Genomic DNA, 12,956 nt, shown 5'->3' with positions numbered 1-12,956 from the left:
TTTGCTGTGTGTGGTCTGCAGAACATTGTTTTCTATGTGTTGTGTGTAGTGTGATGTTGTGTTTCTGCGTTTGATGCAAAAAACTTACCAATTGTGAGCCCACTCCAGGTGTCTGTCCACCCCTTCCTTCTTCTTCTGGGAGCTCCTCTTCATCTTGTGATTCCTGTTTTGAAATAAAAGGCAATGAATAGACATATATTACAGAGATGATGGATTTTGGAAATAAAAACTTACCGTCAAACGCTGACGATGCGAGGGAGGGCTCCCAGAAGATGATGTGCTGTCTTCCTGGTGGCCACACTCCATGCCTGTGGGTGGTGTTCCACCTGCTGCCATTGCTGCTGCTGCTGCTGCATCTATTGGGCAGCTGTTGAATAAAGAGAAACAAAGGGCCAATGAATATCTTGATATTCAATAGCCCTAGTTTGGAGGAATGGGGGATTTGATAATTACCGTCTCTCATCTGCTGCTGGCCTCCCCTCCTCAGCATGTTCCATTTGCTGCTCCATTTGGGGTGGTGGTGGTGCTGATGGTGCTGCAGTGGTCTCCTGCCTTCTCCTGCTGCGCTTGGTTGTTTTCTTGGGTGGCATGTTGGGTGTGGCTGTGGGTCCCACTGTCTTGCTTTTATATATGTCTTGTGGGCAGAGCTACTGAGCATGCTCAGACCAAAAAAACCGGATCCGGCCACCGGATCCGGCCTTCGCCGGATCCGGCGCATTGCGGCGCTCATAAGCACATGCTAAAAAGGAAGCAAAAAATGTTTATAAAATGGAAAGAAGGAGGCATATCTAAAGAAGAATATAATGCTGTCTGCAGAACCTGCAAGGCACAAATCAGATTATCTAAAGCTGAAAATGAATTGAGGCTTGCAAGAGATGTCAAAAGCAATAATAAAGGATTTTGGGGATATGTCAAAAGTAAAAGAAAAGTCAAAGATGCTATAGGATTTTTACAGGATGAAAATGATGAAATGGTAAGACAGGATGTTGAGAAGGCTGAACTTTTAAATTCCTATTTTGCATCTGTTTTCTCTCAGAAAGGAAATGTAACATCAAGTGTTATTCACTGTCCTATTAAGGAAATAGAAGAATCCAGGATATCTATAAACAGAAAGATAGTGAGGAAACACTTAGCTAACCTAAATGTATTCAAGTCTCCAGGTCCAGATGAATTACACCCCAGAGTACTGAAGGAGATAGCAGAAGAAATTTTTGAACCCCTCTCCATAATCTTTGAAAATTCTTGGAGAACAGGAGAAGTGCCAGAAGACTGGAGAAGAGCAAATGTTGTTCCTATCTTCAAAAAGGGGAAGAAGGTGGACCCAGGCAACTATAGGCCGGTGAGTCTGACTTCTATACCAGGAAAGATCTTTGAACAAATTATTAAACAACATGTATGTCAATACCTGGATAAGAATGAAGTGATTAAACAGAGTCAGCATGGGTTTGTAACTAATAAGTCATGTCAGACTAATTTAATTTCCTTCTATGATGGTATTACTGATTGGGTGGATCAAGGAAATGCTGTAGATATAGTATATCTTGACTTCAGCAAAGCATTTGACAAAGTCTCTCATACAATCCTTATTGAAAAAATGACTAAGTATGGAATGGACAAGGCAACTGTTAGGTGGATTCATAACTGGCTTAGTGATCGGACCCAAAGAGTGGTCGTAAATGGCTGCACATCCAGTTGGAAGAATGTCTCAAGTGGGGTACCACAGGGCTCTGTCCTGGGCCCTGTATTGTTCAACATCTTTATCAACGATTTAGATGAAGGAATTGAGGGTAAACTGATTAAATTTGCTGATGACACAAAGCTAGGAGGGATAGCTAATACTAGAGAAGAGAGAGAGAGGATTCAAAAAGATTTAAATAAACTGGAGAAGTGGGCAGCAACTAACAGAATGGTTTTTAACAGGGAGAAATGCAAAGTACTACATCTGGGCAATAAAAATGAAAAAAGCATATACAGAATGGGAGGAATAGGGCTAAGTGACAGCACATGTGAAAAAGACTTGGGTATACTAATAGATCACAGACTGAATATGAGTCAACAGTGTGATGCAGCAGCAAAAAAGGCAAATGCAATTCTAGGATGTATTAACAGAAGCATACAGTCTAGATCACGTGAAGTAATTATTTCCCTCTACTCCTCTTTGGTCAGACCTCATCTGGAATATTGTGTCCAATTTTGGGCACCACATTTTAAAAAAGACATCAACAAACTGGAGCAAGTTCAGAAAAGAGCGACCAGAATGGTGACCGGTCTGCAAACCCTGTCTTATGAGGAAAGGTTGCAGGATTTGGGAATGTTTAGTTTGCAAAAGAGAAGACTGAGAGGAGACTTAATAGCTGTCTACAAATATCTAAAGGGCTGTCACATTGTAGAAGGATCAACTTTATTCTCATTTGCACAAGGAAAGACTAGAAGCAATGGGATGAAGCTGAATGGGAGGAGACACAGATTAGATATTAGAAAAAACTTTTTGACAGTTAGAGTGATCAATGAGTGGAACAGGCTGCCACGAGAAGTGGTGAGTTCTCCTTCAATGGAAGTCTTCAAACAGAGGCTGGACAGACATCTAACTGGGATGATTTAGCGAATCCTGCTTTGAGCAGGGGGTTGGACCAGATGGCCCAGGAGGTCCCTTCCAACTCTACGATTCTATGATTCTATGATTCTAGACTTTCATTGTGTGAAAAAGCCGGACGTGTCCGGCTTTTACCCCGGAGACAAAAAACGTTACAGTAGCCGTTTTTTCCAGACGCCGGATCGCGACACATTGCCGGATCCGGCGAAAACCGGATGAAACGCATGGCCATCCGGCGCGATCCGGCGCAAATGCAAGTCAATGGGGGGGAAACCGGATCCGGCATTGCATTTCGCCGGATCCGGTTTCTGTCAAAAGCGCCAGATCGCGCCTGACGGCGAAAACCTGATGTGTGAAAGAGGCCTAAGCCAGTTATGAATCCACCTAACAGTTGCCTTGTCCGTTCCATACTTTGTCATTTTTTCAATAAGGATTGTATGAGAGACTTTGTCAAATGCTTTGCTGAAGTCAAGATATACTATATCTACAGCATTTCCTTGATCCACCCAATCAGTGATACCGTCATAGAAGGAAATTAAGTTAGTCTGACATGACTTATTAGTTACAAACCCATGCTGACTCTGTTTAATCACTTCATTCTTATCCAGGTATTGACATACATGTTGTTTAATAATTTGTTCAAAGATCTTTCCTGGTATAGAAGTCAGACTCACCGGCCTATAGTTGCCTGGGTCCACCTTCTTCCCCTTTTTGAAGATAGGGACAACATTTGCTCTTCTCCAGTCTTCTGGCACTTCTCCTGTTCTCCAAGAATTTTCAAAGATTATGGAGAGGGGTTCAAAAATTTCTTCTGCTATCTCCTTCAGTACTCTGGGGTGTAATTCATCTGGACCTGGAGACTTGAATTCATTTAGGTTAGCTAAGTGTTTCCTCACTTTCTTTCTGTTTATAGATATCCTGGATTCTTCTATTCCCTTAATAGGACAGTGAATAACAGTTGATTTCACATTTCCTTTCTGAGAGAAAACAGATGCAAAATAGGAATTTAAAAGTTCAGCCTTCTCAACATCCTGTCTTACCATTTCATCATTTTCATCCTGTAAAAATCCTATAGCAACTTTGACTTTTCTTTTACTTTTGACATATCCCCAAAATCCTTTATTATTTCTTTTGACATCTCTTGCAAGCCTCAATTCATTTTCAGCTTTAGATAATCTGATTTGTGCCCTGCAGGTTCTGCAGACAGCATTATATTCTTCTTTAGATATGCCTCCCTCTTTCCATTTTATAAACATTTTTTTCTTCCTTTTTAGCATGTGCTTAAGTTCTGTGTTCATCCATCCTGGTTTCCTTAAATGCTTCCTATTCTTCCCTCTTTTCGGAATTGTTAACAACTGTGCTTTGAGAATTTCATTTTTCAAGATTTCCCATCCTTCCTGGACATTTTTGTCTTTAAGGATATCCAGCCATTGGATCCCTCCAATTCTCTTTCTGAATCCCTTAAAATCTGCCTTTCTGAAATCTAACCTTGACGTCTGAGTCTTCACAGGTCTTCCGCCTCTAGTTATCCAAAATTCTAAAATAGCATGGTCGCTACCTCCTAGGGTCCCAGCCACTTTTACCTCCTCAACCATTTCCTCCCTGTTTATAAGGATTAGATCCAAGGTAGCAGTTCCCCTTGTTTTCTCCTTTACCTTTTGGAAGATAAAGTTGTCAGCAAGAGAGGATAAGAATTTCCTTGACCTGTTAGTTTTGCCTGAGAGAGATTCCCAACAAATGTCTGGATAGTTGAAATTTCCCATGACAACTATGTCATATTTTTTGGAGAACTTGGCCATTTGATGCATAAAGAGTTCATCCATATCTTCAGCTTGCACAGGCGGCCTGTAGTAAATGCCTACAATGGTGTCCTTTCCATTGTTCTGTCCTTGTATTCTTACCCAAACAGTTTCCACAGAACTCCCAGTCTCTGAAGCTTCAATCTCTGTGCAGATATACGTGTTTCTAACATACAATGCGACACCCCCTCCTCGTTTATCAAGTCTGTTTCTTGCAAATAAGTTGTATCGTTCTAGTCTTGTATTCCAATCATGTGTATTGTCCCACCAAGTTTCAGTGATTCCAATGACATCATATTTCTTTTCCTGTGTTAGTAGTTCCAATTCTCCTTGTTTGTTGCCCATGCTTTGTGCATTAGTATAGAAACATTTTAGTTTGTGATTGGTTTCTCTTTCTCCAATATTTTTATTAATTAGATTCTTTCGTCTTTGTTCTTCCTTTCCACTTCTAATAGCAGAGTTCTCAATAGCATTTGTCAGGTGTATGGCTTTTTCTGGTCTTTTGCTTCCCTTCCCATGTTGTTCTAGTTTAAAGCTCTCCTTACAAGTGTAGCAAGGCGACTTCCAAATACATGCTTTCCAGTCTTCATAAGGTGCACCCCATCTCTAGCAAGTAGTCCATCGTATAAGTAGTTCACTCCGTGATCCAGAAATCCAAATCGTTGCTGACGGCACCATCGATGTAGCCAGTTGTTCCCCTGCAGAATCTTATTCCACCTCCTTGTTCCATGGCCATCCACAGGGAGGATGGAAGAGAAGACCACCTGCGCTCCCAGTTCTTTCACTTTCTTGCCTAAGTCTTCAAAGTCTCTGCAGATGGTTTCCAGGTCGTTTCTTGCGGTGTCATTTGTCCCCACATGTAGTAGCAGGAATGGGTAGTCATCTGTAGGTCTGAAGAGTCCTGATATCCTGTCAGACACATCTTTAATTTTTGCACCTGGAAGACCTGTTTCAGAGCGACCAAGAAGTGGGTGGCACTCTGTACCAGGGGATCCCCACGCTCCCACAGTGGAGTGGCCCATTCCAAGGCCCTGCCCGACAGGATAAACTGTCGGACCTCAGCTGGGCAGAGATGCAGGAACTGGTCTTTGATCATCAGGTCCTTTAGCAGCTCAAAGGAATCAACTGACAGTCCATGGAGTCACTGGTCAAAGTGGGTCCTGAGTCCTTGCACCACATACTGTAGCTATAGCTATCGTGTGGGCCACGTTGGAGGTTCCGGAACTTCTTTCGGTATACCTCAGGTGTCAGCCGGTATTTGGCGATCAGAACCTGCTTGATGGCATCATAGTCGTCATCGTCTTCTGGCGGTAGAGAATTAAACATCTCCAGAGCTTTGCCTTTTAGCCCTGGGGTCAAGTATCTGGCCCATTGGTCCTTAGCCAGCCGGTACTGTCTGCAGGCTTTCTCAAAGGCTCGCAGAAATATGTCCAAGTCCCCTTCCTTTTTCATCACGGGAAAATGCTCTGGCCAGGGTTTAGGACTCTGGGCGTTGCTGGGCTCACTGCTTTGGGCTGTGGGGGCATTCCTCCCCGCTGGAGCACCTCCAGTTCATGGGCCCTCTGCGCTTGGCGCTCGGCTCTCTCAGCCTGTGCTTGGCGCTCGGCTCTCTCCTCCCGCTCGGCTCGCTGCTCCTCTCTCTCCTGAGCTTGCTGGATCAGCTTCAGACGTCCATCATGGTCTTCGGCAGGGAGTGCGTCCAAGGCCGCTTGCAGGTAGGGGTCCAGCCTGGCCTGGTTGCATGTGGGGCCGGCTTACGGTGGATGGACCTCAGATGCAGCGCCACCTTGGCTAGGGCCGGCTTCTGCGCCCGATGGGCTCTGTGCATTGTCCAGCTGCAACAGAGCCGCGATCAATTAGTCTCTGGTTTTGTTTGTGGCGTCAATGCCTCGGTACGTGCATACTCCAGCAAGAGTTTCCTTTTTCTGCTGTGTATACCAGCGTTCTCCTTTTGCCGCCATGGTTGCCAAATAAAAGATAGAAAAGAAAAACGAAGAAAAGGGAGGGAATACTCGCACTTACACACTAATGTCTCAGTACTAGTAACCACTGAGTCTGTTCTCCAAAACCTATGATGCAGGATTCCCGCAGGAACCGTGCAGGTCTTTAGTGAGAGGAATGATTGCTCAAACCAAATCACTAATGCTCTATGAAAATCCCACTGCTGCCACCAATATGTGATGAAAACGCACCCTGTGCCACCAATATGTCACGATCCCACCACCGGCACGGGTTTGTCAGCGGACAGATAGATGTGACGCACTGCCGGCACACGGCTATCACAGGCACAGTGGGGGCTTATCTTAGTTATCCCACCACTGGCACCATGTGACAAAAATACAGCAAGCTAATCTTGCTCTAACAATTTACCGCAGGGGGGTATTTTGGATGCCTCACCACTGCTAACAACCTTCCAAGAACTGCGGGGATTTATGGATATGCCACTTTGTCAGTTCCACTTTGGAACTCGCAGCTCTCCGACGCCCCCCTTACCCTCAGGTCAGTCAGGGAACTGCACCTAGGATAAATAGTTGTCGGATGGGCTGTTTGTTGTGCACGGACAATTAGACTACTGCAGTAAGGGAATTATCAATGCTTTGGCCACAGCCACTCAATCAGCATATAAGACCCTTCCGTACTGTCAACTAGCCCAACCAACCGAACACACCACGCTGCCACCAGCCACGATTCACTTAATCAAAGAGTTAATTAAGAGGGTCCGTGGCAAACCCCCAAATTAGTAGCGATTATCTAAAAAAGGCACATAGTTCTTTTCTTAGAGCATGAAGGCAGACTGATAATTTTATCATTTACTAGCTGAAGAGCGCGGCGCTGCCCGGGCATAGTAACTAACTGTGGTTAGTTATAGGAAATTATAATTATCCTCCATCCCATAGTCCCGTGCCCATATACCCATCATACATATCCTCCATCCCATAGTCCCGTGCCCATATACCCATCACACATCCTCCATCCCATAGCCCCGTGCCCATATACCCATCACATATCCTCCATCCCATAGTCCCGTGCCCATATACCCATCATACATCCTCCATCCCATAGTCCCATGCCAATATACCCATCATACATATCCTCCATCCCATAGTCCCGTGCCCATATACCCATCATACCCATCATACATCCTCCATCCCATAGTCCCGTGCCCATATACCCATCACACATCCTCCATCCCATAGTCCCGTGCCCATATACCCATCATACATCCTCCATCCCATAGTCCCATGCCCATATACCCATCATACCCATCATACATCCTCCATCCCATAGTCCCGTGCCCATATACCCATCATACATCCTCCATCCCATAGTCCCGTGCCCATATACCCATCACACATCCTCCATCCCATAGTCCCGTGCCCATATACCCATCACACATCCTCCATCCCATAGTCCCGTGCCCATATACCCATCATACATCCTCCATCCCATAGTCCAGTGCCCATATACCCATCATACATCCTCCATCCCATAGTCCCATGCCAATGTCTGGTCGCGGTAAAGGAGGGAAAGGTCTCGGGAAGGGCGGCGCCAAGCGGCACAGGAAGGTGCTCCGTGATAACATCCAGGGCATCACCAAGCCTGCCATCCGCCGTCTGGCTCGCAGGGGAGGAGTGAAGCGCATCTCCGGCCTCATCTATGAGGAGACTCGCAGCGTCCTGAAAGTCTTCCTGGAGAACGTGATCCGTGACGCCGTCACCTACACCGAGCACGCCAAGAGGAAGACCGTCACCGCCATGGACGTGGTGTACGCGCTCAAGCGCCAGGGCCGCACTCTCTACGGCTTCGGAGGTTAATTGTATTCTCGTCTCTGTCCTGACAACCCAAAGGCTCTTCTCAGAGCCGCCCACATCTCACGTGAGAGGCTGCAATTCCCGCTGGGGTCTAGCGGTCGCTGCTGGTGTGATCGCCGGGACCGGCTTGTGACGTTGCGCATTGGGGGAGACGTTCTCTCTTCTGGAGCTGATCCAGTGAGTAGTCTCAGTGTGAGGTGGGGCACAGATGATCCGGGTGTATGGGGGAATCGATCGGCCGCACAGTCACCTCCTATGATGCTGCAGTTACTACAGAGCAGAAATCCGAGTGCTGGTAATAAATGTGGTTGTGCCACGTCTCCTGCTGCTGAGATCCTGTGGGTTGTAGGATGGCTGCGAGGAGTGGAATGCAGCTGCACTGATGAATGGACGCCGGTGTGAACGCTCCTGAGCAGCGGCTCAGGATTGGGGTATCAACAGGATACCTACATGCGATGAGAGGGGCTGTCTGTGTTTCTGCGCCACCACATGGGCAGGGAGGGACGGTGCAGGAATACAGGGTCGCTCTGCCTGTGATCAGGAGAACATCTGCCCACATCACACTTTGCACCAACCACCGGATCTAAATCCCGGAGCAAATTATCATATACAGGAATATACCCACTGTGCCAACTGCTAATAGCAGGAATTATATCCACTGTGTCACCCACTAGAGAGATATATAGAGGATTATACCCACTGCTCTGTCACCAGGTCCCAACTCTACAGTAACGTCATCCGAGATGTGTGGAAAGGAATCAATGACCCCAACTATGGAACCACAGCTCTGCCCCTAGTGCCGGCGCCTCCAACAGAGACCAGGAGGAGGTCGCTGCTCTCTATGGAGCTGCCCCGGGCTCAGTGGGTCCCTGTGATCTCGGGACTCGATGTCGCAGCCCGGGCGGCTCTCTTCCTCCGGACACACTGCGGTCCTGGCTGCGGCCTCCTCTCTCGGTGCTGCCCCTGTCTTCAGCCCCTGGAGCTCGCACCGCTGTTTGCACTTTCCGATCTATTCTGGGGTTGAGCCTTGTAACAGGGTGTATGGGCGCTATATCCGGACACAGACCCCTCTGTGCACAGTACAGAGCTCGGAGTGCTGCTGTGAGATGAAGGGAAGGTAACGGCGGCGGCCGATCAGGGGAGCGATCAGCAGCTCCGGGGAGCAGGACTCTGAGCTCTGCGGGTGCAGCTGCCCCAGACCGGACGGCTCACGTCACAGCGATCTCCGCTACTAAGCAGAGGGGCCGGGAATAATCCAAAGGACAGGAAAGGGATTGAGCGGGAAATTCAAAACCATCAACGGGTCTGTGATCAGCCAATGAGAGAAGTCCGCAGGCGCGACCAATCCCAGAGCCAGGTATGGACTCCTCCGGTTAACTCCTTAGTGACCGTGCGCTGCTCATTTCCCCCTTCTGTATGAGGCTGCATGGAAGCAGGAACAGAACCGCTGGATCTACCGATAACGGAACCGGCCAGAATAACGGCCCTCAGACAACTGTGGACTAAGCAGCCCAGATATTACCGAACCAGGAGGAAGGAAGGAGAAACGGCAGGAAGGAGCTCATCTGTGGGAGGATTTGGTGGCTCTGAGAAGAGCCTTTGTGTTGTGGTCGGTGCTCGGGAAGATCTAAGCTCTCTCCCCACGGATCCTGCGGGCCAGCTGGATGTCTTTGGGCATGATGGTGACCCTCTTGGCGTGGATGGCGCACAGGTTGGTGTCCTCGAACAGCCCCACCAGATAAGCCTCGCTGGCCTCCTGCAGGGCCATCACCGCCGAGCTCTGGAAGCGCAGATCGGTCTTGAAGTCCTGGGCGATCTCCCTCACCAGGCGCTGGAAGGGAAGCTTACGGATCAGCAGCTCGGTGGACTTCTGGTAGCGACGGATCTCACGGAGAGCGACTGTTCCTGGGCGGTAACGATGCGGCTTCTTCACTCCGCCAGTAGCAGGAGCGCTCTTCCTGGCTGCCTTAGTGGCCAGCTGCTTGCGGGGAGCTTTCCCTCCGGTGGATTTACGGGCGGTCTGCTTGGTTCTGGCCATAGCTCTGAATAGATGTACACAAACGTGATGTGAGGAGCGGCGGGAGCAGGGTATTTATCCCCTAGTGCGCGTCCTCATTGGTCTATAGGAAACACGCCCCCTGCTCGCCATTGGTGCTTACATTAAATAGAAGCCAATAAAAACCTGATTTGTTTGACCAATTATCGTGAAGCAAACCGCGGCCTCCCGCCCTGTAACCCCGCCTCCTCCATGATGCGGCTCTCAGCAGATCGCGCTCATCTCCCGCTGTACAGAATAGAGAAATCCGGTGACGTCATCTCCAGCGCAGGAGGAGACCTGGAGCAGCCGCCACCGCACTGCCATGACCCCGTGTACACAGCGCTGTACAGTGCAGCTCCCCATTATCACCAGATCACACCCATCCTGACACTGCGCCCGGATTATCAGCAGCTCATAAACTGCAGAGGAGGCACTGATCATACAGCTCTGCAGGAAGGAGGTGGCACTGATCATACAGCTCTGCAGGGAGGAGGTGGCACTGATCATACAGCTCTGCAGGGAGGAGGTGGTGGCACTGATCATACAGCTCTACACCTTTCAGCTCTCAGTGAGCGGAAAGGTGCACCTCACAACTGATGCATGGTCCAGTCGGCATGGCCAGGGCCGTTACGTGTCCATCACTGCGCACTGGGTTAATGTGGTGGATGCAGGGTCCACAGGGGACAGCGGCGGTGGGACAGTGCTGCCTAGCCCACGGTATAGGAAACAGTTGGCTGTAGGCGTTCGACCCTCCTCCTCCTTCTCCTCCAGAAGCGAAAGCTCGTCCACAGAGCGCAGTCGTACGAGCACTCCATCTGCAGCTGCCACTGTTGCACACGATGTGTCCCCCTATCGAGCAGCTAGTGGAAAGTGTCAGCAGGCTGTGTTGCAGATGATGTGTTTGGGCGACAGACACACCACGGAGGTGCTGGCCGAGTACTTGAAGCGACAAACTGAGTCATGGCTGGGCAGTGTACATCTTGAGGCAGGCAAGGTAGTTAGTGATAACGGGCGTAATTTTGTGGAAGCCATAGCCCTTTCAAAACTCAGCCACATACCTTGCTTGGCTCACACCTTGAACCTGGTGGTGCAGTGCTTCCTCAAAAATTATCCGGAGTTAACAGCCCTGCTCCAGAAGGTGCGAAGACTGTGCGTGCACATCCGCCGGTCGCCTGTACACTCCGTTCGTATGCAGAAGCTGCAGCGATTGCTCCACCTTCCCAACCACCGCCTCATTATCGACATTGCAACAAGGTGGAACTCCACCCTGCACATGGTGGAGCGGCTGTGCGAGCAGAGGCAGGCCATAATGCATTTGTGGGAAGATACACGGCCAGGCACTTTGAGAGCAGACATGGAGTTGACAGGTGTGCAGTGGTCGAAGCTGAAAGACCTCTGTAAAGTCCTTCAGTGTTTTGAGGAATGCACACGGCTGGTAAGCGCAGACGACGCCATCCTAAGCATGAGCATCCCACTTATGCGTCTGCTCATGCAAACTTTGACGCACCTTAAGGAGCAGGCGTCTGCAGCCAATGTTGATGAGGAGGAAGAGGAGGAGGGAATCCTTGATGACATTCAGCCATTGTCTGCTCAGGGACCTCTCCTGGACGAGGTGGAGGAAGAAGAGGAGGAGGAGGATGATGATGGGGATGATTACTTAGGGGAGGAGGATGCATCTCGTGGGGCAAGTGAAAATGTTGGCGTGGCAAGGTCTGGTACAGGGTTTGTGCGTGACTGGAGGGATGTGGATTTGCCAGAAAGTGCTCCTCCACCCAGCACTCGCACTGCATCATTGACACCGGGAACATTGGCCCACATGTCAGATTATGCCTTGCGGGTCCTAAAAAGGGACCCCCGCATTGCCAAAATGATGAACGATGACGACTACTGGTTGGCCAGCATCCTGGATCTACGCTATAAAGGCAAATTACAAAACATCATGCCACAGGAGAACCTTGACCTAATATTGGCTAATAAACAAGCAACTCTGGTAAATCGGTTGCTTGAGGCATTCCCAGCACACAGCAGCGGTAATGGTTCTCACACGAGCCGTACGGGCCGGGGGCAGCTTGGCAGAGGTGTTCGTGGTGCACACAGCAGAAGTGGCGTTGGAGACAGGGGTTTCATGACAATGTTGAGGACTGATTTTTCAAATACCGCTCACACAACTGGTAATACTGCATCGATGGAAAGTGACAGGAGACAGCAGTTGTCAACTATGGTTACAAACTACTTTTCCTCCCATATCGATGTTCTCCCACACAGGTCACTCCCCTTTGACTATTGGGCCGCTAAACTGGACACCTGGCCTGAATTGGCCCAATATGCCTTACAGGAGCTCGCTTGCCCAGCTGCAAGTGTGCTATCGGAAAGAGTCTTCAGTGCAGCTGGATCAATCCTGACAGAAAAAAGGACCCGTCTGTCAACCCAAAATGTGGATGATCTAACCTTCATTAAAATGAACCACGCATGGGTTTCCAAGGATTTTGTCCCACCTTCCCCTGATGACACATAGGGTGACAGAAAAATGGCTTGCTTTGGTCCACCTCTTCCTGGTACTTCACCTATTTCGCCTTTTGCATCAGCTGAATGTCCAACATCAACATATGCCACTTTCTAAAACTCCCTAACTGTGCTGCCTCCCCCCCCATGGCCGGGGTCACCACCTACCGCACGACACCGTGCGAGTGCCGTTGCCCTGGACAGGTGGGTAG

General features: G+C 49.0%; 2 protein-coding genes across 2 annotated transcripts; one reads left to right on the top strand and one right to left on the bottom strand.

Moving 5' to 3' along the window:
- Positions 1–7,895: 7,895 nt before the first annotated feature.
- Positions 7,896–8,258, top strand: LOC141047962 (uncharacterized). Its single transcript, XM_073543337.1, has one exon. The coding sequence runs from the start codon at positions 7,896–7,898 to the stop codon at positions 8,205–8,207; it is 312 nt and encodes a 103-aa protein (XP_073399438.1). The 3' UTR covers positions 8,208–8,258.
- Positions 8,259–9,780: 1,522 nt separating this feature from the next.
- On the bottom strand, positions 9,781–10,253 carry LOC141047961 (histone H3). The gene has a single exon (XM_073543336.1). It carries the CDS (start codon positions 10,240–10,242, stop codon positions 9,832–9,834), a length of 411 nt encoding a protein of 136 aa, XP_073399437.1. The 5' UTR covers positions 10,243–10,253; the 3' UTR covers positions 9,781–9,831.
- Between the last annotated feature and the right edge of the window lie 2,703 nt (positions 10,254–12,956).

This window comes from Dendrobates tinctorius, unplaced genomic scaffold (assembly GCF_039654945.1).
Source record: "Dendrobates tinctorius isolate UK_male_01 unplaced genomic scaffold, ASM3965494v1 ptg000130l, whole genome shotgun sequence".
Lineage (NCBI taxonomy): Eukaryota > Metazoa > Chordata > Amphibia > Anura > Dendrobatidae > Dendrobates > Dendrobates tinctorius.
Note: the sequence above shows the minus strand (reverse complement) of the source record. Positions and strands in the feature narration are given on the sequence as shown.

What these genes read in the sequence shown, in the direction of transcription:
- LOC141047962 (XM_073543337.1), top strand. Translation starts at nt 7,896, where the DNA reads ATGTCTGGTCGCGGTAAAGGAGGGAAAGGTCTCGGGAAGGGCGGCGCC.
- LOC141047961 (XM_073543336.1), bottom strand. Translation starts at nt 10,242, where the DNA reads ATGGCCAGAACCAAGCAGACCGCCCGTAAATCCACCGGAGGGAAAGCT.